General features: G+C 45.5%; 1 protein-coding gene across 7 annotated transcripts in view; it reads left to right on the plus strand.

Moving 5' to 3' along the window:
- Kif6 (kinesin family member 6) overlaps positions 1-21,993 on the plus strand; it is a 315,011-nt gene that overhangs the window by 41,601 nt on the left and 251,417 nt on the right. For 4 of the 7 annotated variants that reach the window (XM_052745603.1, XM_052745598.1, XM_052745599.1 and 1 more), the window contains exon 4: positions 17,998-18,145. In XM_052745603.1, coding sequence (XP_052601563.1) covers positions 17,998-18,145 — 148 coding nt within the window. Of the gene's footprint in view, positions 1-12,711; positions 14,938-15,910; positions 15,932-17,997; positions 18,146-21,993 lie in introns of those variants that run through there. The other 3 variants (XM_052745602.1, XM_052745601.1, XM_052745600.1) reach the window with 3 other exon arrangements.

Here is a 21,993-nt window from a genome sequence, read left to right on the forward strand (position 1 = left end):
CAGTGCCTGCAGAGACTGGAAGAGAGCCTTGGATCCCCTGAAGCTGGAATCACAGGTGGTTGTGAGCCATCCCGTACAGGTGCTGGGAACCAAATTCAGGTCTTCTATAAGAACAGAACACCACCTTAACTGATGAGCCTTCTCTTCAATCCCTGAACACCTCACTGGAAACAACCTGCATATTTGAACAACATGGGCTCAATTTCACTTCCCCTTCAATATTTATTCTGTATGGGGATAACATCATAATGTTGTGTAATTCTTTTAAAATAAAAACTGACATCCTAAGGCAGGTCAGAATTGGGCCTGTTTTAAGTGCATTCTTCCTGGGTTCTAGCTCAGTACTTCCCACTTTAGTGTGTACACTGAACATACACCATGCAGAAACTGCATTAGCTAGCGTTCTCAAGAAGGCTGACTTCTCAGTTTCCCGTGTGCTTAAACATGAAGCTCCGTGTGCTACTGACAGAGCCCCATGTTTTATACGCATGTGAGTAATTCTGTGAGACGGATCCTAGAGTTGCCAGGATGGATCCAGTCAGAGTCTGCATTTGCTCTGTGTGTGCCTTTGGGGCAGAGGTATCTTGTTGGCGTGTGCCTTTCAGATTGGGGCAAAGCTGGTATAACAGACTGGGCTTCAGTGAGTACATTTTATCTGAACTTTACCAATTGACAAGTAACTGCATGCAAAGCAAATACTTGTATAGGTTATCACTTTTCCCATCAAATTCCTTTATTATTTTGGTAATGACAATGAAAAGTATATTGACTGTAAGGCATAATAACATGTAAAATATTAGCTTTGAATTTAGAGAAAAATGTGATTTGCTTTTTATTTTATTTATTTATTTTGGCACAGGTCTTCTAGGTTTGTCAGAGAAACAATCCTATAATTGTGCTCCCACTGTTGGTTAAAATGGGGGATGAAGTTGACTGCACTCTCTTTCTGGGGTTTGGCATTTGGGTCGTGCTGACTTTGTTATTGTCTTGAGTAGAGGTTGGAGTGTTGGATGGCACTAGGCTCTCCTCTGTCCCACTCTCCATGCTTCTCTCCCTTGCCAGGGTCATGCTGAATGCCTGCTGACGTCTAGTGTCTCCCACTTAGACTTAAATAGAGTGACTTGATTAAGATAAAACGCATCTAAGAAAAACAGAATCCCATAGACAAAAAAAAAAAATGAAGTTGCCCTTTGATTTAGTGGAAAACATCATGAAAGGAAGAGAAACACACAAAGGCCTCCAGCTCTTCTTGGCGTGGTGGAAGGTGGGGCTGCCAGGGGAGGTGTGCACAGGGAGCTTTGAAGAGCAGGCAGCAGTAGGGTTAAATCCGAGACTTGGAGATGTCATTCAGGTACATGAGTGGGAAGGGGAAGGGAAGTTAGGCCAGAGGACTGGACAGTAGGGTTTGCAGTGGAGGGCAACTTGGTCTTCCCTATTCATGTGTGGGTGGCTATTTGGGAAACCCATTAGGAACTGCAGAAGGGCCGAGTGGCTAGGGAAAGGATAATATGAAAAAGAAGGGAGTGATGTACGAAGGAATTCTAGGTTGTGAGAGCCCTTGAACTGCCCACAAAGAAAGTTGGATGTCATCCCAAAGACAAACTAAAGTCAACAAACAATTGAAACCAGAGCAGAGCATCCAGCCCTGACTGTAGTGGAAAATCATTCTGGAGGCAGCAGAAACAGAAGGTGGGTTGGAGGTGTTCCAGGCTGTTGGGGATGGTGTTACAGTGACCTGGGTCTCCTAGACAAAAGCTGTGCAGGGTCTAAGTAGGCCACACAAATGATGGAAGGGAGCCATGTTCAGACACAGGAGAGCAGGACAGAAGGCCAGCAGGGATACAAAGGACAGTCCCCTCTTGTCTCCAGCCACACAGGCGCACACACCCTGTTGTGCGTCTGTGCCTGGCTCTTGGCTCTCACATAGGTGTCAGATGTTTTTAAAAACGTGAATAGAACAACAAGATAGCGACCAAACAAAATAAATCCTTGCGCCAATACAGCCTAAGCCTGTGTATCTCTGGGGTATGTTCTTTTGAACATTAATCTGTATAAAAGGAATAAGAGCGTTGTGGTTAGAGGCAGCTGGAACATGACAAGACTGGTTTTAAATCTCCTGGGAGGCTTGACAAGATTACACACGACAGGATGATAGCTTCCTTAAGCAAAGATGGTGGCTATTCCCATGAGACACCCAACTACAGCACAGACCAGTGATCATTAAAATGGTATGGTATTGGTCAGGAGGCAGGATGGATAACACAGCAACCAACTGGAGCATGTGGAAATTTTGTTTGTGATCTAGGGAACAATAGACCACATAAATGGTACTGGGGAAATTATGCTCTCAGCTGAACGAAAGGAAAGTTAGATTAATACTCGTGCTGTACATTAAAATATGTTTCTGTATAATGAACGGTTGAAAAAGCAAGCAAGAGATGGACAGGGAGACAGTACACTGTGACGCTTGGGGACAGGAAAAGTACAAAAGTTAATGTTATTTAAATAAAAGTCAGGGTGGAAACAGCCAACCGAGGCAACGCTAAAAGACAAGTCATGGCCGGTGGAGTGGGTCAGTGAGCAAAGGCACTTGACATCATGCCCAGCGACCCAAGTTCAGTCCTTGCTGGCACCCACATGGTGGAAGGAGAGAACTAACTCCTGAAATTTGTCCTCTGACCCCCACATAGGCACTGAAACCTGCATACCCACACACAAAATAAATAGATGTAATAAAACTTTTAAACCAAGGTAAGTTACTGTTTTGGAGAAAATAACAAACATTTTAGCATATACTGTAAAGATAACCTCATACTTAATATGAAAGAAAGAACCCACACTCACTCTAAAATTAGAGAAGTGTGTCTGTGTAAACATATGTGCAGAGGCCAGTAGAGGGCATTTGCTCTCCTGGAGCTGACATTGCTGGATGTGGGTGTAGGGAATTGAACTCTGGTCCTCTGGAAGAGCAGTACCTGCTTTTAACAACTGAGTCATCTCTCCAGCCTCCAGATGATTGAAATTTTAAAGTACGAGATACTCCATCTCCATGTAACCGACCAAACAAGAGCTGGGTGTCATCACGAGGAAAGGAGGGCAGAAAGAAGCTGGACTCTTTCCTCGTGCATTGGTAGAACCAGCACAGAGAACATGGGCAGGACCAGCAGAGCGAAGAGTAAAGAGGTAGTGAGGCCCATTGTCCTTGCCTGGCATGGCCGTGGTAAGATTTTTTTAAAAGATTTATCTATGTATTTTATGTACATGGGTACTTTGTCTGCATGTACATCTGCACACTAAGAGATGACATCACATAGTTGTGAGCTGCCATGTGGGTGCTGGAAATTGAACACAGGACCTTTGGAAGAGCAGGAATGCTCTTCACCACTGAGCCGTCTCTCCAGCCCCTCCTGGCAAGACATTTATACTGTGAAATACTATACAGACTCAGAGTGTAAAAGAATGATGTGTGCCTACTGCTGTGAAGAAACACTGTGGCATGAACAAAGCCAATCAGCCAACAACACATAAGGGATGTGAGCAGTTGTCTCAAAGGGAAAGAGACAGGAAGCTATGCTATATGTAATGAATAAATAAAAACTCCTTCAAGTTACATTCCAAAGTAGTAGAGGTTTGAGGCTGTGTTTGTGGGGTGTTCGAGGGGAACTTGACTTCACATGTAACAATGTTTTTTAAACAAATATTCATGCATTTATGAATCAATCGCTATGATGATTAATGTTACTGTCAACAGGATCTGGACTCCATTAAGAGACTTGCCTAGTCAAGATTATCTTATTAAGTTAGTTGACATGGGAGGATGGAGAGACCCACCTTGAACCTGAATTACACTATTCCTTGGGTGAGCTGAGCACCAGCCTTATCTCTTTCTGCTCTCTGACTGTACGTGCAATGTGACCAGCCACTTCCTGCCCCGGCCACCGTGCCCTCCCCACCATGGAGGACTGTACTCCTGAACAGTGAGCTAAATAAGCCTTCTCTGCCTTAGGTTGCTTTTGTTAAGGTGTTTGGTCACAGCAACCAGAAAAATAATTAATATAATTATATGATCAAAAATTAAGTATTTTCAATAACATAAGAAGAAACATGCTTCTTTCCTAAGGCAGCAGCAATCGATAGAAGGCGATGTATCCTTCTATTGATTAGTTAGTTGGTTGGTTAATGGAGACAAGCCCCTGGGAGGTGGTGGGGAACGATGCCGAGGTCCCTGGGGAGAGATTAACTTTGTCAATAGGGTTGATCAATGTGGCCCGAGGCAGGAGGGATAGATGAGATGAGTGGAGACTGACCTCTGTGGGAGGTGCCGACGTGGAGTGAGAGGAGCCTCAGGAGTTTGCTATGGAATTGCTTCTACTTTCCCTTTCTCTGTTTCATGTTCGTTCCCCATGACCACTGTGTCCTCCTTACTGGAGGTGTCAGTAAATTAGTCACTGGCTTCTCCAGCCATTCATCTCCAGCGCACGGCATGTGATTCCTATCTTGGGATTCAGGCCCTTCCCTTACATTATCATTGTTAGAGTACAGCTTCATACAGCTGGCTGTGCATATGCTTCCACGGGCTTTTCAAAGCTGCCTCCAAAACACCTTAAGTGTGAGGATGGACCATACCACAAAGCTAATTCCTGTTGTTTCAAAGGACCAGGGAAGCAGCTCCAAATGGCCAGCATTAGTTCTGGTATATTCCAATCTGTGCTCAAGAGCTGTTCTGTTTCCTGTGCAGTCAAAGGACCCCATTGCCGGCCTTCTGCACAGAAAAGCCTATGAAGCCACCCCCACCCCTGTGCGCCAATTCTGTAGAATTTCTTCTTTTGCAGCCATACAAAGCCCTCTGTTGTTCCCTTTAACAGCCAGCTAACTGTGAAGCGAGGGCAGAGTGGGATGTTAGTTCTGCCCGCCCCCCCCCCTCCAAGTGTACAAGCCTTCCAGCCACCGACCTTACCTTTTATGTAAATTAATTTAGCCACCTATTGTATGTTTCAGTTGCTTTGTGGACCTTGAATCCCAGAGAGGGAATTGGAAAGGGTTTTTAGATGTCGTGTACCAAAGGAAAATATCTGCATTCCTTCACCTTCTTCTCTAAAGCCTGTCTTTGCTAGAGGCTGTCCCCCAAGTCCCCATTTGATAGCCTCATTCAGGGGGAAAGGCCTAGAAAGATCAGCCACCCTTGTCTGTTTCCTGTGCTGTGGGGAGGAAGCATCCTTAGCGTCCATCTGAATCTGTGATGTAGTTAGGTCCGTCTTCATTGTGGTTAATTTTCTCTCCTAATGTTAACTATCCAGTTAGTGGTGTTATAAAATAGTACTTGGAAGGATTTTATTGTGGAATTTATGAAAATCCAGTGCTCCAGATGGCAGGATGGCAGATCTTCAGGCTTTCCCATCTGTAAGACACGTAGGAGCCTCACCATGTATGGCGTCAAGCAGCCATTGTGTGGGTCTAAGCTGAGATCCAGTGGAAAGAATGGCATGCATCACTTAACATGCGCATGGCCTGACCTGTGATGCCCACCTGCAACCTGCCTGTGCTAATTACCCCTCAGATCCGCCCAGTGGAGCCTGTCAGCTTCATTTGCAAGGCTTTACATTGATTTGTCCTGTAAGTGTCTGGGGCGAGAGACCTTGGGATCTCTCTCTCTCTCTCTCTCTCTCTCCTCCTCTCCTCTCTCTCCTCCTCCTCTCTCTCTCTCTCTCTCTCACACACACACACACACACACACACAACACACACAACAGGAATATATATGGGCATGTATACACAAAATACACACACAGAGAGAATTGATTGATTTAACAATATAAACAATTTAGGTGTTACAATTGTAGAAAGATTGTTCTTCCATCCAGAAAGGCTGGGAACTGGAGGTGATTAACTGCCTGGTGATCTGTTGGGTCAGGCCATATCAGGCTCCTAGAACCAGGATCAGAGGTGGCTGGTGGCTTGTAACCTAAATGACCCTTACAGTCAGGGGCTCCCCAAGCTTCCACAACCAGAATGGAGATACCTAATAGTCTAAATGACCCTGTATAGCCAGAGGCTCCCCTAAGCTCCCACAGCCAGGACCAGAGGTAGCTAGTAGCCCAAATGACCTCTACACTATCTGTATGACCAAGACCAGGCCAGATTCTTCCCTAGGCCCTTAAGCTAACACAGGTATTCCTATCTCTGGGACTCATGTATCCTGAGTTGAGTTTCAATGTACTTAGCTTCCTTGTGCACCAGGGATTGTATTATGCCAGGAAACTCCCCCCCACCCTCCCGCCGCCAATTTCCTACCATGTTTGATTGTGCTGGGAATAAAGTTGCCCAGCAGGAGACTCCCCAGGATCTTGATCCAGGTGGATGAAGTCAGTCTGAAGTGAGTTGTCATTCACCTCTTCAGAGTTTGCTTCCCTGTCTGCTGTGACCCCCCTGCAGGGTCCCCTTCATGACCCAAGAGCTGTGGGTGGTCTCCAGCTGATCTTCTCCACCACAGCTGTGATCCCTTTATGTGGGAATTATGCTGTCTGGTTTGCCCTGGTCTTCAGGACTCCCTAGTGGCCTAAGACTCAGGTGTTTCCCAAACGTACATCATCTGCCAAGACTTGGTGGTGGGGCTGTGTCAGCACACAATGGCAGAGTGCCAGTACCAGCACAGTAGGAGGACTGCAGGGCTGTGACAGTTATTCACATAATCTACTGAGGGTCCCGTAAGGCCAAGGGCTGTCCTTTCTAAAAGCGTGCTCTGGAGAGACCATTCTTAGTTCACCTACAGCTTCACTTCTGTGAAGTGAGTTCAAAGCGAACCTTAATTGACCTAGTTTCGACCGAATTTTCTACTTTTTGGAAAGGAACAGCCAAGACAAGACTATCCAGATTAGAAATAATAAATGAGGGGCTGGACGATGGCTCTGCCATTAGCAGCACTGGCGGCTCTTCAGAGGACTCTGGTTCGGTTCCCAGCACCCACACAGCAGCTCACAACTGTCTGTAGCTTCAGTCTAGGGGACCCAGTGCTCTTTTTTTGTATCTTCAGGTACTGTATGCACATGGTACATAGATATACATGACATACGTACACTGATACAATAATAAAATACAATAATATTTAAAAAAGAAAACAATTAATGAACATATTAAAATATATTTTGTGAGAAATGAAAATTGTAAGTATATCTTAGGTAGTACTTTTTGCTTCTGAGATCATTACTCAAAACCTTTTATAATTTCCTGTGCACATATCGACTATTGGCCAAATACAGCCAGGAGAGCACTTTGTTTCAACAGTACTGTCTTGGTTTAACTATGTCCGAGTACTCTTAGACCACAGACCCCACCGCTGCCCCACTCTCCTCATCTGTATAATGGTAGCTGCCTGCCCCATGTCCTATGCTGAGTGTTTTAATGTCTGAATGACTTAGATAAATGCCACAAGAGTAGCACTCTGTTTAAAAATAGTTCAAAATAAACCAAGCTGAATCCCAGCATCTTTCCGTTTTTGAAATGTCACAAGTGACTCCCTCATCCCATCAGCTGCCCAGGAACGAGGGGACTTTCTCAGCGTTACTCATGTTTTATAAGCCTTCAACAGACCATTAGATGTGCCCCTTCTCCTTAGCACAGACAGGACCTCCACTCTTGGCTGCTGTATCACAAAACTCGGATGAGCAGCTGTCTGTCTCAAAGGGTCTGTGTATCCTCTTCCTCGAATGTGGGGCCCGAGAAGGGAGCAGGGGAGAGTCTTCCCAGCTCTGGGATTCCCTGGCTTTGTTGACAATCTTGTCCCCACTACTTCAGACTGGGCTTTGCAAGAGTCAAACATTATCACAGGACACAATCCAAACAGTCTCTCGTAAAGAACCTTCCAGAGCTTAAGCTCACCAAACAGCTTCACGGCCATAAGCTGGAGGACCAACACAGGGCAGAGTGTTCTTTCAATGTGAGCTGTTTATTTCTTAGTTCCTGGAGAAAGTGCTTCGCTCCAGTACTAACGACAAGCATCTGAAACCTGGAAACATGAAGAAATGCACACAGCTTCAAGAGCAGGAAGCAACCCCTTCAGAACATGATCCAGTCCGAGGGCCTGCTTTGGTTTGAAGGCATTATGCAAGATTGGGAAGAGGAAGGTGTATTTTTATCTTATTTATGGGATGAAAAATGCACTGACTGTAGTGTTTCTGACAGTTTTTCTGTGACCCTTGAGAGTAAACACTTGGATTCATTAAGTATGTAATCGTTTTCAGATGCTCATGAAAGGAGGCGGTCAACTAAAACAACCAAGTTGTGTACAGCAATGTGGGAAGTTCTGTGTTCTGTGGAGACGTCCCTTAAACCTTCAACTGATTGCTTTGGGCTTCTTTTACAGGGACACAAAGGAAGAGAAAAGACACCTGAGTCTTAGGCCACTAGGGAGTCCTGAAGACCAGGACAAACCAGACAGCATAATTCCCACATAAAGGGATCACAGCTGTGGTGGAGAAGATCAGCTGGAGACCACCACAGCTCTTGGGTCATGAAGGGGACCCTGCAGGGGGTCACAGCAGACAGGGAAGCAAACCCTGAAGAGGTGAATGACAACTCACTTCAGACTGACTTCATCCACCTGGATCAAGATCCTGGGGAGTCTCCTGCTGGGCACTTTATTCCCAGCACAATCAAACATGGTAGAAATTGGGACAGGGGGAAGTTTCCTGGCATAATACAATCCCTGGTGCACAAGGAAGCTAAGTACATTGAAACTCAACTCAGGATACATGAGTCCCAGAGATAGGATACCTGTGTTAGCTTAAGGGCCTAGGGAAGAATCTGGCCTGGTCTTGGTCATACAGATAGTGTAGAGGTCATTTGGGCTACTAGCTACCTCTGGTCCTGGCTGTGGGAGCTTGGGGGAGCCTCTGGCTATACAGGGTCATTTAGACTATTAGGTATCTCCATTCTGGTTGTGGAAGCTTGGGGAGCCCTGACTGTAAGGGTCATTTAGGTTACAAGCCACCAGCCATCTCTGATCCTGGTTCTAGGAGCCTGATATGGCCTGACCCAAGAGATAGCACAGGCCGGGAGGTGGTGGCGCACGCCTTTAATCCCAGCACTCGGGAGGCAGAGCCAGGCGGATCTCTGTGAGTTCGAGGCCAGCCTGGGCTACCAAGTGAGTTTCAGGAGAGGCACAAAGCTACACAGAGAAACCCTGTCTCGAAAAACCAAAAAAAAGAACAAACAAACAAAAAAAAAAGAGATAGCACAGATCACCAGGCAGTTAATCACCTCCAATTCCCAGCTTTCTGGATGGAAGAACAGGTTTTAAACCTTTCCCAGTGGAAAGACAATCCTGTATGCTTAACATTCTTGGTTTCTTGGGAGTTCTGTGGGCACAAGGACCTTCATGTGAAGGAGCAGTGATGATTGTCACCCTGGGCTGAAATCCCAGCTCAGAAGCAGAGGATTTCTTGGCTCATATAACTGGGTTAGAGCAAACCACTGAAGACAGCCCAGTGAACAGCAGGGACTTGGCCCCCGAGTTGGCCCCGACATAGCTGATATTCCTTCTCTGTCCCTCTGACCTCTGCTCCCTTATGTAAAACTGCAAGGCGTATGGCATACGGCAGCTGTGACCCAGGGACCCCAACGCATAAGCGTCTCTTCCTCCTCCTCATTTCTTCCTTCGTCCCATCTCCTCTTTCTGGAAATCCATACAAGAGTGATTCTGCTTTTCCTCATTTGCGTGCCTGGAGCCTCTTGGAGCACTAACTGTTGACAGATGGTGGGTTGGGGAGGCCTGTCATAGAGTGGGGTGTATGATTGTCTGACCCCTAGTCACCTGTACCCCACACTTGGGTTTGTAAATGGGATTGGGCCCTATTAATAAGAAGAGGGAGATTCACTTCTTCGTATCTCTCAGATTCCTTAAAGACTCGGGCCCCCTGCTTTGGATCCCTTCTTCTCTCATCCAGACCAGGGAGCATTCTGTGACCAAAATCCTGTTGCATGTTTTACAAGCTGCATGCTCTTTTGACTTAATTCTTGGGGACATTAATTTTACACATGGCCAAACTGAGTTATTCTAATACCTCTTAAAAGTTTATGTTAGGCTGGGAAGATGGCCCTGCGGTTAGAGAACGTGCCACACAAGCATGAAGACCAGAGTTCAGATCCCTACAACCCACATCAAATGCCTGGTATATGCCATTCCAGCTTCAAAAGCCAGGGATGGGGTCTCCAGAGCAAAGCAGCTGGAAAGACTAGGCATCCGTGACCTCTGGGTTTGACTGAGAGACCTGCCTCAATATATAAGGTAGAGGAGTAACTGAGAATAATTCCTGACATCAGCCTTGGGTGTACACTCACACACACACACCTACACCTACCTGTGAACACACATGCACACCTGAACACACATACATACCTGTGAACACACATACACGTGAATACACACACACACACACACGAGCACACGCCCAGCTGTGAACAAACAACAACAAGAGGAAAGCTTCGTGCTGTAGATTTATGCATTCAGAGCTTCTTGGGTGCGAGCCATGGAGTCACTTAGCACATCACTCTAGAAAAGCAGCAGTTCCCGCCTTGGGCTGCTTCTGAGGGACGTGGACTTTATTTTAGGAAGAGGACAGAAGCCAACTGCTCTGTGAATGTCACAAGAAGCGACTTTGGGCTGCTGTAGCCTGTGACAGGCAAGCAGTGCTGAGAAGGAACCAATGGTCCGGACAGAGGAGTTCAAAATCCTTCAGCCCCAGGTCAGTCCTTTTGGCTAATCTGGCGTAGGACAGCATAATTTCAGTTATCTTAAAAATTATGATCTCATATTAAATGGTCTATGTTTTCCAAATGACTTCATATGTTTTATCTAAACAGTATAAAAACAAATGTAGGCTTTCCTTCATTCTTAGTTTTTCTAAGGCTAACTTGTTAGAATGTTATCAAACTAAGAAAAATTTTAAAACTGGACATAATGGGAGAAGCAGGAGATTAGGAGTTCAAGGTTGACCTTGACTCCATATCAAGTTTAAGGCCAGCCTGGGCGACATGATTTATTATCCCAACAAACAACAGATGGCTAACCTTTTTAGGGTACCACTTCAGCCACCCCCACCTCAAAGAGAAAGTCCTTCCTGATTCTGTGAAGTCAGTTGATCTTGAATCTAAAGGCTCAATAAACATAGTCTGTGTATTTCTCAGAAAAACTTTAGAGGGGTTGGTTCTGTTGGCTGAAAAGTCATTAACAGGCCTCTAGTGTTCTTTTTTAAATTACATGTTTTATTTAAAGTGTACATGTGTATACCTGAGTGTATGCATGTGCACCATGTATGGTCAGGAGCCTTGGGTGGTCAGAAGAAGCATCAGTCTCTAGAACTGGAGTTACAGGCTTGTGAGCCACCATGCAGGTGCTGGGAACTGAACCTGGGTCCTCTGCAAGAACAGCAAATGCTGTAAACCACTGAGCCGTCTCTCCAACACCCTTCCTTCCTTCCTTCCTTCCTTCCTTCCTTCCTTCCTTCCTTCCTTCCTTCCTTCCTTCCTTCCTCCCTCCCTCCCTCCCTCCCCCTCTCTCTCTTTCTCTCTTTCTTTCTCTCTTTGTTTTCTAACTATGCTATCTATTCAAACTTGAAAGATTAGAATTAATCTTGTTTTGTTTAGTGAATTAAATTATCTTACAATATTTTTTTAAAGACAGTTTGACTATGTAAACCAAGCTGGCCTCAAGTCTCAGAAATAAGTCTGCTTCTGCCTCCCGATGCTGGGGTTAAAGGCATGCACCCCCATGTCCAGCACAATAATAATTTTTATTCGTTACTTTGATATAGTCAGAGGAAGCTAAGACTTTTTCATCATGCATGAACATGAAGTTTCATTTTCTTCACACTTACATGATCTTATATACAAGGTCTAGTTAAACCAATCAAGAATAATACAAATGAAGAAGCTAAACAGAAAAAAATTGTATTTTTCTAGCGTGGAAACATATTATATGTCCAATTCATACTTAAGTCTAGAATCTCCCAGATGGTGTGGGCTTTATGTTTGGGATATTTGTGAAAATCTTAAAAGATAAATGCTGACAAAATATCTTGTCTTTATAACTTAGACTCCTAGGGGGTGGGTGCTTTCTACAAATTCCTACAACAGACGTTTCATCTGATCATCAAATCCCACTCTAGAAAGGGTGGATTTATTTCCTGTCCCCAGCTGTGATGGACCAGCAGGAGTCTGCAACATTGATCTTAAGCTCCCCCTGCAAACCTCCATCCTGCTTGGTTAGTTGCTGGAGCTTATCATTTGCCTCTGTTGTCTCTCCATGCTCCATCTAGTACAGATACACAGGAAAGACAGACGGCAAGAGCGTCCTGTTGCTAAGACTTTGTATTGATTCTTCTTTGTCATTGTATTGGCACAGCAGCTTCCTTGTGAGAGAGAGCTCACCTGCCCAAAGGTTTATCATTTCAAGAGCATTGTTTAGCCATTGGTGAGATGGCTCCCTGGGGAAAGGCTCTTGCTGCTGAGCCTGTGGAGCTGAGTTTGATCCCCAGAACCCAGATGGTAGAGCGAACCCACTCTGCTAAGCTGTCCACATACCTTGACCCATGCACTCTGGTGCACATGTGGACTCACAGGCACACATGCACACACACACACACACACACACACACACACACACACACACACACACACACACACTAAATAAATAAATAAATAAATAAATAAATAAATAAATAAATAAATAAATAAATAAATAAATGTAGTAGAATTTGTTGATGAATCTAATTTAGTAGTTTTTAGCATAGCCATGTCAATGACCATCAGTTAATTTTAGGACTTTTTGTTACCCCAGAAGAATCCCTTCACTGTGTGCAACATTTGCTTCCTGTTTTCTGACTCCACTCAGCTGGCATCAGACACTAATCCACTTTCTATCCCGATGGAATTCGCTGATCTAAATATTTTGCCTAGACAAGGTCTTAACAATATATGACCTTTTGTGGCTGGCTTCTTTCATCTAACATAGGCTTTAGAGTTGAATGTATCAACAATTTATTGTTTTAAATATATGGATATATGGTATAGAGATAAAATGTTTGTTTATTCTTCAGAATTAAAAATGTAAATCTATTTAAATTCATTGCATGCTTTTCTTTCTTTTTTCGTGTGTGTGTGTGTGTATGTGTTTGTATAGGTGTATGTGTATGTGGGGGGGGTTGTGATGTGTGTGTATGAGTATGTATATATGTGTGTTGGGGATGTATGTATGTGTGTGGGGTATGTGTATATGTGTAGGATAGGTGTGGAGTGTGTGTGTGTGTGTGTGTGTGCGTGTGTGTATGGGTGTATATGTATGAGTATGTATGTATGTAGGGGAGAATGTATGTGTGGGAAGGGAGTATGTGTGTATGTGTGGGGTATGTGTGGAGAGTGTGTGTGTGTATGTATGACTATGTATGTGTGTGTGATATATGTATGTGGTGTGTGTATGTATATGTATGTGAATGTAGGTCAGAGGAATCTGTTCTGTCTACCATGTGGGTCTCAGGAATTGAACTCAGTTCCTCAGATTTGGCTGCAAGCACCTTTGCCCTCTAAGTCATCCTGTGGCCCCGTTTTCTACTTTCCCACTGACTGTTGATGTGCTGTGGCCTGCAGGTTTGATGTCAGTTCCCTGGCAGGATAGTTGACTTGTCAGAACAGTGGGGCTGAGCCGTGGCTCAGCTGCTAGCACTATGTGCGGCTCTTGCAGAAGACCTAAGTTCAGTTCCCAGTGTCTACATCTGGCAGCCCCAGAGGCTCTGACGTCCTCTTCCAGTGTCTGTGGACAGTGGCACTCGTGTGCACGCAGCTACATGGATTATATGTATATAAAGTTGTATACACACAGTTTTAACAGTTTTGTCCCCTTTTGTTCATTGTCCTACTTTTTCTTATCCTTTCTTCATTGAATAATCTCATCGCCACTTTGGGAAAAGTTGAGAGACAGCACTGAAGCAATGCTAGCCAGCTGCATTGCATCTCAGCCTGTGTGGGTCCGATTCTGGCCTCTGAGTTCACGTCTGCTGGTTCACGTCTGCTGGTTCCCGCAGCTTCCCGTGTCAGCGTTCACTGTCCTCTGCGTTCACATCTGCTGGTTCCCGCAGCTTCCCGTGTCAGCGTTCACTGTCCTCTGTGTTCACATCTGCTGATTCACGACTGCTGGTTCACGCAGCTTCCTGTGTCAGCGTTCACTGGCCTACTTACTTTAGCCTTCCCGTTAGCCCTAAGTGGAAAGTATGGTTTCCTCCTTGGTCCGTGTTGTTGAGAGTGTTTTGTCTGTACACACCCCTGGAGCTTCCACAGAGATTTCACAAACATTATGTCCATTCTGGTGAAGGAGCAGAGGGGGCGGTGACTGATCAGGTCTGCAGGAATATTTTTCCTATGTTTAGTCATGAAGCCTATGCCTGAGGAGGATGTCTGGTGGCCCACCTACCATCCTCTGCATTGTCCCTTCACGGGACAGGATCTGTCCTGAACCTAGAGCCAGGCTGGTGGCCAGCAAGCTCCCGACACTTTCCTCCCACAGTGCCGGGTCACAGGTGTACACAGGACCACACTGGCTTTTCATGGGAGTGCTGGGGATCTACAACAGAAGGCGCTTTTACCCGCAGAATGACCCCCCAAGCTCCCTCAGTTGTCCTCGTCTCTGTGTGCTGCAGTGGTTTAAGTGTGGTATGTCCCCATGGCTTGCAGTATGTGAACACTTGGTCTGCAGTTGGTGGCGCTTTGTGGGGAGGTCTGAGGAGCAGCCTTGCCGAACTAGGTCCCCGAGGGCAGGATTTGAGTTTCAGGCCTCACTCTGCTTTCCGTTTTCTCTCCGCTTCTTGCCTCCGGTGAGGACGTGAGCCTCCTGCTCTGGTCACCGTGTCCACTGCCGTGACTTTCTGCCATGATGGACTCTCGTCTCTCTGGGTAAACTCTTCCTTGTGTGTAGCTATCTTGGTCAGTGTTTGGTTTTTGTTTGTTTGTTTTGTTTTGTTTTCACAGAAACAGAAAAGTAACTAAGACATGTAGCCTCTGCCCAGTTATCATAGAGATCAGCTCTGTGGGTAAAGTGTGCCTTAAATGGCTTAAATATATCTTTCCTGGTTGCCATAGGGGCATTTCTGCTTATGTATAGAGACATGCCTTCAATATCCAGAACTCTGTATCTCTGTCTTTCTGCTACTCACTTCTTCTACAGAGAGACTCAGGCCAGTCAGGGGGAGATAAAAAGCCTTCCCAAGGCCTTTCTCAACATGCTTATGCCTTGGGTATGGCCTTCCCGTGTCCCAGAAGTGTCAAGGGTCTTTCCAAAGGGCCTCGCTGTCCTTGTTAACAGACTTTGTACATTCATGCTCAGCCCACTGGTCTTACCACCTTAGGATGTTAAATATTTGCCTGTAGCCAGGGCTGTTCGCAGTGAGGGCTTTGAATCAGAAGGGATGTCCTCTGATCCCTGTGAGGGCTCCAGACGCACACTGCTCTTCAGCAGTGGCTGAGCTGCTGGGATTTATGGTCCCATACCTCCAGGCATATTATTTTTAAAGGCTTCCTTGGAGCTGGGGTGAAGGGCTAGGGATTCTGATGTTGAATCACGATGAAACTCAGGGTTTCTACTGAGGTTTTTTGTTTTGTTTTTAAGCAGTACCCGAGCTGTTGGTCATATTGAGATACTTTTCAGGGTCAAACAGAAGACTTTTTGCCATGGTGTCTTTCTTCTTGTGGATGAATGGAGCTATCTCAAAGGATGTTACATCATCCCCTCTCTATCTTTATTTTAAACTTGCATTTTCTCTTAGGACAGATGAGACCAGACTGGCATGTGGAAATGCCTAGGGCACACGGAGGAGTGCGCACAAGGTTAATTTGGGATAAGGGGTTTCGAGAAAAAGGAAATGGGCCGATTTCACCGTTGTGCCTTTGTGTAAGTTTTCACGGGTGCAGTGTGATAGGCGGCCACAGGAGCTGGGGAAAGTAGGTGGGGCCTACATTCTTTGTTAAAATGCTGTGTTCTATGAAACTGATGTCTAATTTTCCATCCTGTAGCAGATAAGGGAAACACATTTTAAAGCAGATAGACAGGTGACTAGCAGTGTGAGAATAAGATTTTGGTATAAAACCGATAGATGGTCAGTGAGGACACACAGGTCACCCCCAATCATCACTTTTCATAGGCGGTGTCTATGGCAAAATGGAAATGCTAATTTGTGCTCATATTCTTTGCTTTTTGCAACTGATAATGCCTCATGTATTTTAGGAATTCTTTCTGTCAAGAATTGGTACAGTGTTTAAGGTCTGATACCTAAAGTTATAGACCCCCATTTACTCAACACATCTGTGGCAAGAAATATTCTACATACAAATGATACTCCAATGAGACACCTCTGTCTCCTTGGTGACAGATTCCATTGATGGAAAAGATTCAGTAACACTCCAACTCCATGCATCATGGGAACCACAGCCTTACAAGCTGAGATGTCCACAGTGGACAGTTTCAATGTGAAGGCGCAGGTGGAAACATGATTCCCGTCTTGGAAACAGAGCACTGGCACACAGTAGCTTTGTTTTCCCCACTCCCTGTACCAAGCCCTTCAGGTTTGTAAGCAATACTAGCGCCTCTGCACAGAGCAGAGCACACATCAGTCTGTTGCTGAACACAGCGTTTGTGAGGTTTCTAGCTGCATAAGATGCTAAGGGTTAACTGAGCTCTTCAGAACAAGGTCTGGGTAACCCCTGTGTTATCTCGGGACACTGTGAGGACAGGTCATTCAACATGTCACTGAAGCAGAGAGAGATCTAGAATGAAATGTTGACAGAGTCTCAGTAGCCAGCGTAGAGCAGGATTCCCCATGCAAATGGTGGAAAGTGATCTCGGAGGAGCTGTCTGCTTAAAACCATGTGGGACTTGAGTCCCCTTAGCCGACCCCATGGTGGCTGCTGTGAGGAAAGCATCTTGGGGATCAAGGAGCCACTTGTGGCGAGAAAGACAGAGAAACTGCAAGAGTTTCCTGGTGCATGTGGTGTGGGTATAAGGCCCACTCTTCGAAGCCCACATCATACAGAGCACATTGTCAAAAGCCTATGTTCGAAGGCTTCCCAAGACCAAATCAGATCACAGGATGCCTGGCTGGGCTGAATAGCACACGTGGGCCAACATCTTCCACATATATATATATTACACACACATACATATATATCTCATTCCGGGGGGTGGGGTCCCGAGGACTTTCTGTTGGTGGTAGGTATTACATAGAGAAATACATTTCAAGAACCACAGTTGTAAAAAGGGTGTACTCTGTAATGTAGGGATGACTACTGATTTGAGTATTTAACAGGGAGTTACATAGGGAGGCAGACAGACACCTTGCCAAATCACAATGTTTCCTTGAGATGATTTTTCTCAACTCATTCTTCAAGTCTAGTACAGTAAAACCCAAAGACAGTAGAATGATGCTGGACTCCATTTGAGTGGGATGTCCTTCCCTAAAGAAAGACATTGAGATCCTAAGATTCCTGGATTAAAAACTATTCCGAGGGCCAGGGAAATGACTTAGTGGGGAAAGTGTTTGCCACCCAAACCTGACGACCTGCGTTTGCTCTCCATCACCCACCTAAAACAGCCTGGCAGCAGGCGCTATAATCCAGGAGATAGGCAGGTGAAGACAGGAGGCTCCCTGGGGGTCCTGGACTCTCTGAGTTCAATGAGAGAGACTGTCTCAAAAATATGGTGGAGAAGGATTAGGAAGATGCACAGTGTTAACCTTTGGTCTCTATATGCACTCCTACACAGGCACCTGTAGGCATGAACACACACACACACACACACACACACACACACACACACAATTCTAACTGGATCATCATATATTTTGTAAATACCTTATAAATATATTTTCAGTGCTATCCATAAGGTTGCTATTCAACCATGAGGCACCAGTACCAACGTGGGTGTCCACTTAGCTGTTAAAACTCTCTCGTTTCTTCTTGCAGTGTCCTGGCAGGTTACAATGGTACCATCTTCGCGTATGGGCAGACAGGCAGTGGCAAGACGTTCACCATCACAGGTGGGGCTGAGCGCTACAGCGACAGAGGCATCATCCCAAGGACTCTGTCATATATTTTTGAGCAGTTGCAAAAGGTAAAGGAAACAAGTTCCCATTTTCTTTGATCTATTCAGCAGAAGTACTCCATGGTGAGGAAGTGCTCGAGGCATCTGTTACACTGAGCTCACTCGGGAATGTGCTGTTGTAGAAAAGCTCTGGCCTTCCCATTTAAAGAAAGGTTCAGACTTTGCAGGAGGAATGGAAATTCAGAAGGTGCTTCTCATACCGGGGCTGGGACTTCATTGAAGAAAGGCTGGGGCCCCACTGAGATGCCTACAGGACTTAGAGAGAGAGCTTTTGCGGTGGAGCGGGAGCTGGTGTGATGGATGCTGTGTGTCAGGGTGTGTGGGTGTGCACGTGTGTGGAGGTGGTACAGAAGTTGAGGTTGGAGGTCCTCTCGTTCTCTCCACTGATTTTGTTTTGTTTCTGCTTTTTGAGATAGGATCTTTTGTTGACTGGCTGATCAGTGGACCCTGGGGTTGTCCTTCTCTTCCCCCAGCCCAGCAGTAGGGTTACTGCTGTACCCCACCACACCCAGCTCTTCACGTGGATTCTGGGATCTGAACGCAGATCTATATGCTGGCACAGCATGCTCTTTACCCACTGAGCCATCTTCCCGCTCAGATAACACCTTTGACCAACTAGTATCTTACTCTCTGCAGTTTGAGACCCTTTTACTAATACATATCTTCCTCTAGTCCCTAAATACCAAATCTATCAGACGGCATGATTGCCGTTTTCCCATGGTAATAATAGAAGCTGGAAGAATTTGCCAGAATTTGCCCCACTGCAGTGAACATAGTCCTGTTCTAGAGTCATCCCCTCTCTCTACTGAATATGTCACCTACTTACGAATGTTTGCCTGTGTGTGTGTGTGTGTGTGTCCTATACACATGCCTGGTACCCACAGAAGCCAGGAGAGTGTGTTAGATCCCCCAGAAACTAGAGTTAGCGTGGTTGTGAGAAACCACATGGGTGCTGAGAATTGAACCCAGGTCCTCTGTAAGTGCAACAAGTGTTCTAAACCACTGAGCCGTCTCTCTCCCACCATGGGTGGCTTTTTAATACACCATATATTGTAACTACCACACTAGGCATCTTTATTCCCATTTTATAGTTGGAAAAAGTGAGCCTCCATTGAGATACTTTTCTCTGTGCACATCTTACAATATATTACTGGCCCACAGCTCTGTCAGGCAAATGGCTTCTTCGCCTGCCTCCAGTGCCTTTGTAGCTCAGATTGGCTTTGGTTGGTTGGCTGTGTTTGAATCCATTTCCTGTGATGAGTCACTTAACTTCTGTGGGTTTCTGCTTTCCATTTTCTGAAAGCAAGGGTTGAACTGTTCTGGAAGCTCTCTGTCTCTCTTCCACCTCCAGCGAGTCCTTGAATTCTGCATAAATGTCTAACTGCGCTGCTGTAACAGTCACTCTGGATTTCCCTACTGAAGGCTATTTGCATTTTGAGTTGCAAAGACGAGAAGAAGTTGCTGAGATCTGCATAATTCTAATTGCCATCCATAAAGCAGCAATTATCCATTAGTTCAGCTCTTCTCTCACTGGCCCAAGAGTGCCAACTGTGTGAGCCAGGAAAAGTGAGGAGGAAGGGCTGAGGAGTGTGTCTGCCACATTCAGAGCCCTTCTTCTCACTTCCTCCTGTATTCCTGACACTACCTCTTGTGCCTTCTCCACACATTTCACAAACAGGAGCTATAATTTCCAATAGCTCTTGTTGCCGTGGACCAAAGTGGAAAGCTGTCATCTTGGAAGGATGGGCAGGGTTGTGTAAGCTGTCAGGGTTCTGAGGATGTGTGCCACTGATGGCATGTGGCTTCATGTCTCAATGTCATAGAGCTGCTGTGGGGCGACAAACGTTGTATTTTAAGATCTTGGGCTGGAGAGACAGTGCTCCAGTTAAGAGTGTACCCTGCTCTTGCATAGAACTTGAGTTTTGTTCCAAGCACCCGTATAGGCAGCTCACAACTGCCTAAAACCCTAGCTGCAGGGGATCCAATGTCCTCTTTCAGGCTCTGCAGATACTACATTCATACCCACAGAGACAGACACGTAATTAAGAATAATAAAAACAAATCTTTAAAGTTCTTGGCACACTGGGTATGCCTGGTTCATGATCATTATTACCATATCATTAATATTTGTATATGCAAATACTTAATGATTGTTTCCATACTCATTGATATTCATATATGTCCATGTAGCCTAATGGTACCTGGCCAGTTTCAGAAAACCTTTTGAAGCTCTCAGAACCAATGAAGCCAATTTCCCTGGTTAGGCTGAATAGAATAAACAAATCCTCTCCTAATGGGAAGTATGCTTTGTCTCTTCTAAATCTCTGTGCTTACCAAAGAAGTCTAAAAGTCTCCAGGGCACTGACCATCTGTCAGTTGTTGGGAGACCCCTTTGTCATTGATGTCATGTAAACCTTGTTTAGTTCTGAATCATCTCAAGTAATTTCCCGGACTTGGAGAAAGCCCACCAAACCAACTGACAGCCAGGGAAACTGAAATGGACCAGTTTCTGCTGTGGGCCACACACATTCGCTATAATCACAGTGGAATGTACTGAAACAAGTGCTCCATGAAGTGTGTCCACACTGGAGTGCTCCATGAAGTGTGTCCACACTGGAGACTAGAAGGCAGACTGGAGCCAGAGGCCCCTGCTGATTGCCCTGGATCAGAGAGCTCAGCATGAGACTGAAGCCAAGTCCTTCTTCAAGACTAACTAAGACCCCAGAGCACCCTGTGTTTTGAAAGGCCTGGGAGTGAGGACTTATTTCCATTGGACTTGGGAGGATTCCATTTGTTTCAGGACTCGCTTCTCCTTACATTGGAGCATTGTGAGGCTCAGATTTGTTTGGGGCAAAAGAAATGTCTGTCTGCAAGAAACACATGTGTTACATTACAGTCTGGCAACCCAGATGCTGAAAAGGACCAAGAAAGGTAGCTCGCCACATCACTCAGTGAGATGGGAGTGTGTAAGCCAGAAAAACTGCAGGAGAAGTAGAAGCTGGAGGAGCCAAGGCATTGTCCTTATCCCGGGCAGTGGGCTGGCCATTTCCCTGACTTCTTATCCTAATTCTAAAGAAGAGAACATCCCCATTACAGATGATGGCTCAAGTCCACTGCTCTCTTCTCGTGTCCATTTCTTTCATATTCTTGTATTATTTTAGCTACTTTGACCAGAGCTGTAACAAAATATCCAACAAAAGCAGCTTAAAGTAGGGTGTATTTTTGCCTTAGTGTTGGAAGATATGAGTACACCGTGTGGGGAGGGCGTGGTGGTGGGAACATGACCCGACTGGTCACATTGTGTCCACAGTCAGAAAGCAGAGTGATGAATGCACTTAGCACTCAGCCCTCCCTCTCTTTTCCCCACTTACTCAGTTCAGGACTCCAGCCCATGGGAAAGTGCCATCCATATTCAGGGAGGGTTTTCCTTCCCCGGTTACCTTTCTCTGGAAACCCATCATACATAATTCTCCATTTGGAGGCTTCTAGACATAATACTTGAAAACACTTATCAACAGCAGTAACAACAGTGTCAACCACAGTGGTTCACTGGTGCCCAGGTATTTTTGGAAGGACTTGAAATGTAGACATTCTTCTCTTATGTCAGTTTTTCAAGGTCAGGAGTATTTCTTAACTTAATATCAGTAGGAAACCATGTTAGCATGACTGCTCTAGCAGAGGGTAGAGTTTTGTTCCCAGCACCCACATTGGGTGGTTCACAACTGCCTGTAACTCCAGCTGAAGGGAATCTGATGCCCACTTCTGGCCTTTGTGGATACCTGCACTCATGTGCACATACATACACACACACACACACACACACACACACACACACACACACACACACACACACACAC

Source organism: Peromyscus californicus, unplaced genomic scaffold (assembly GCF_007827085.1).
Source record: "Peromyscus californicus insignis strain IS unplaced genomic scaffold, ASM782708v3 Scaffold_19__1_contigs__length_69161282, whole genome shotgun sequence".
In the NCBI taxonomy this organism is placed as follows: domain Eukaryota; kingdom Metazoa; phylum Chordata; class Mammalia; order Rodentia; family Cricetidae; genus Peromyscus; species Peromyscus californicus.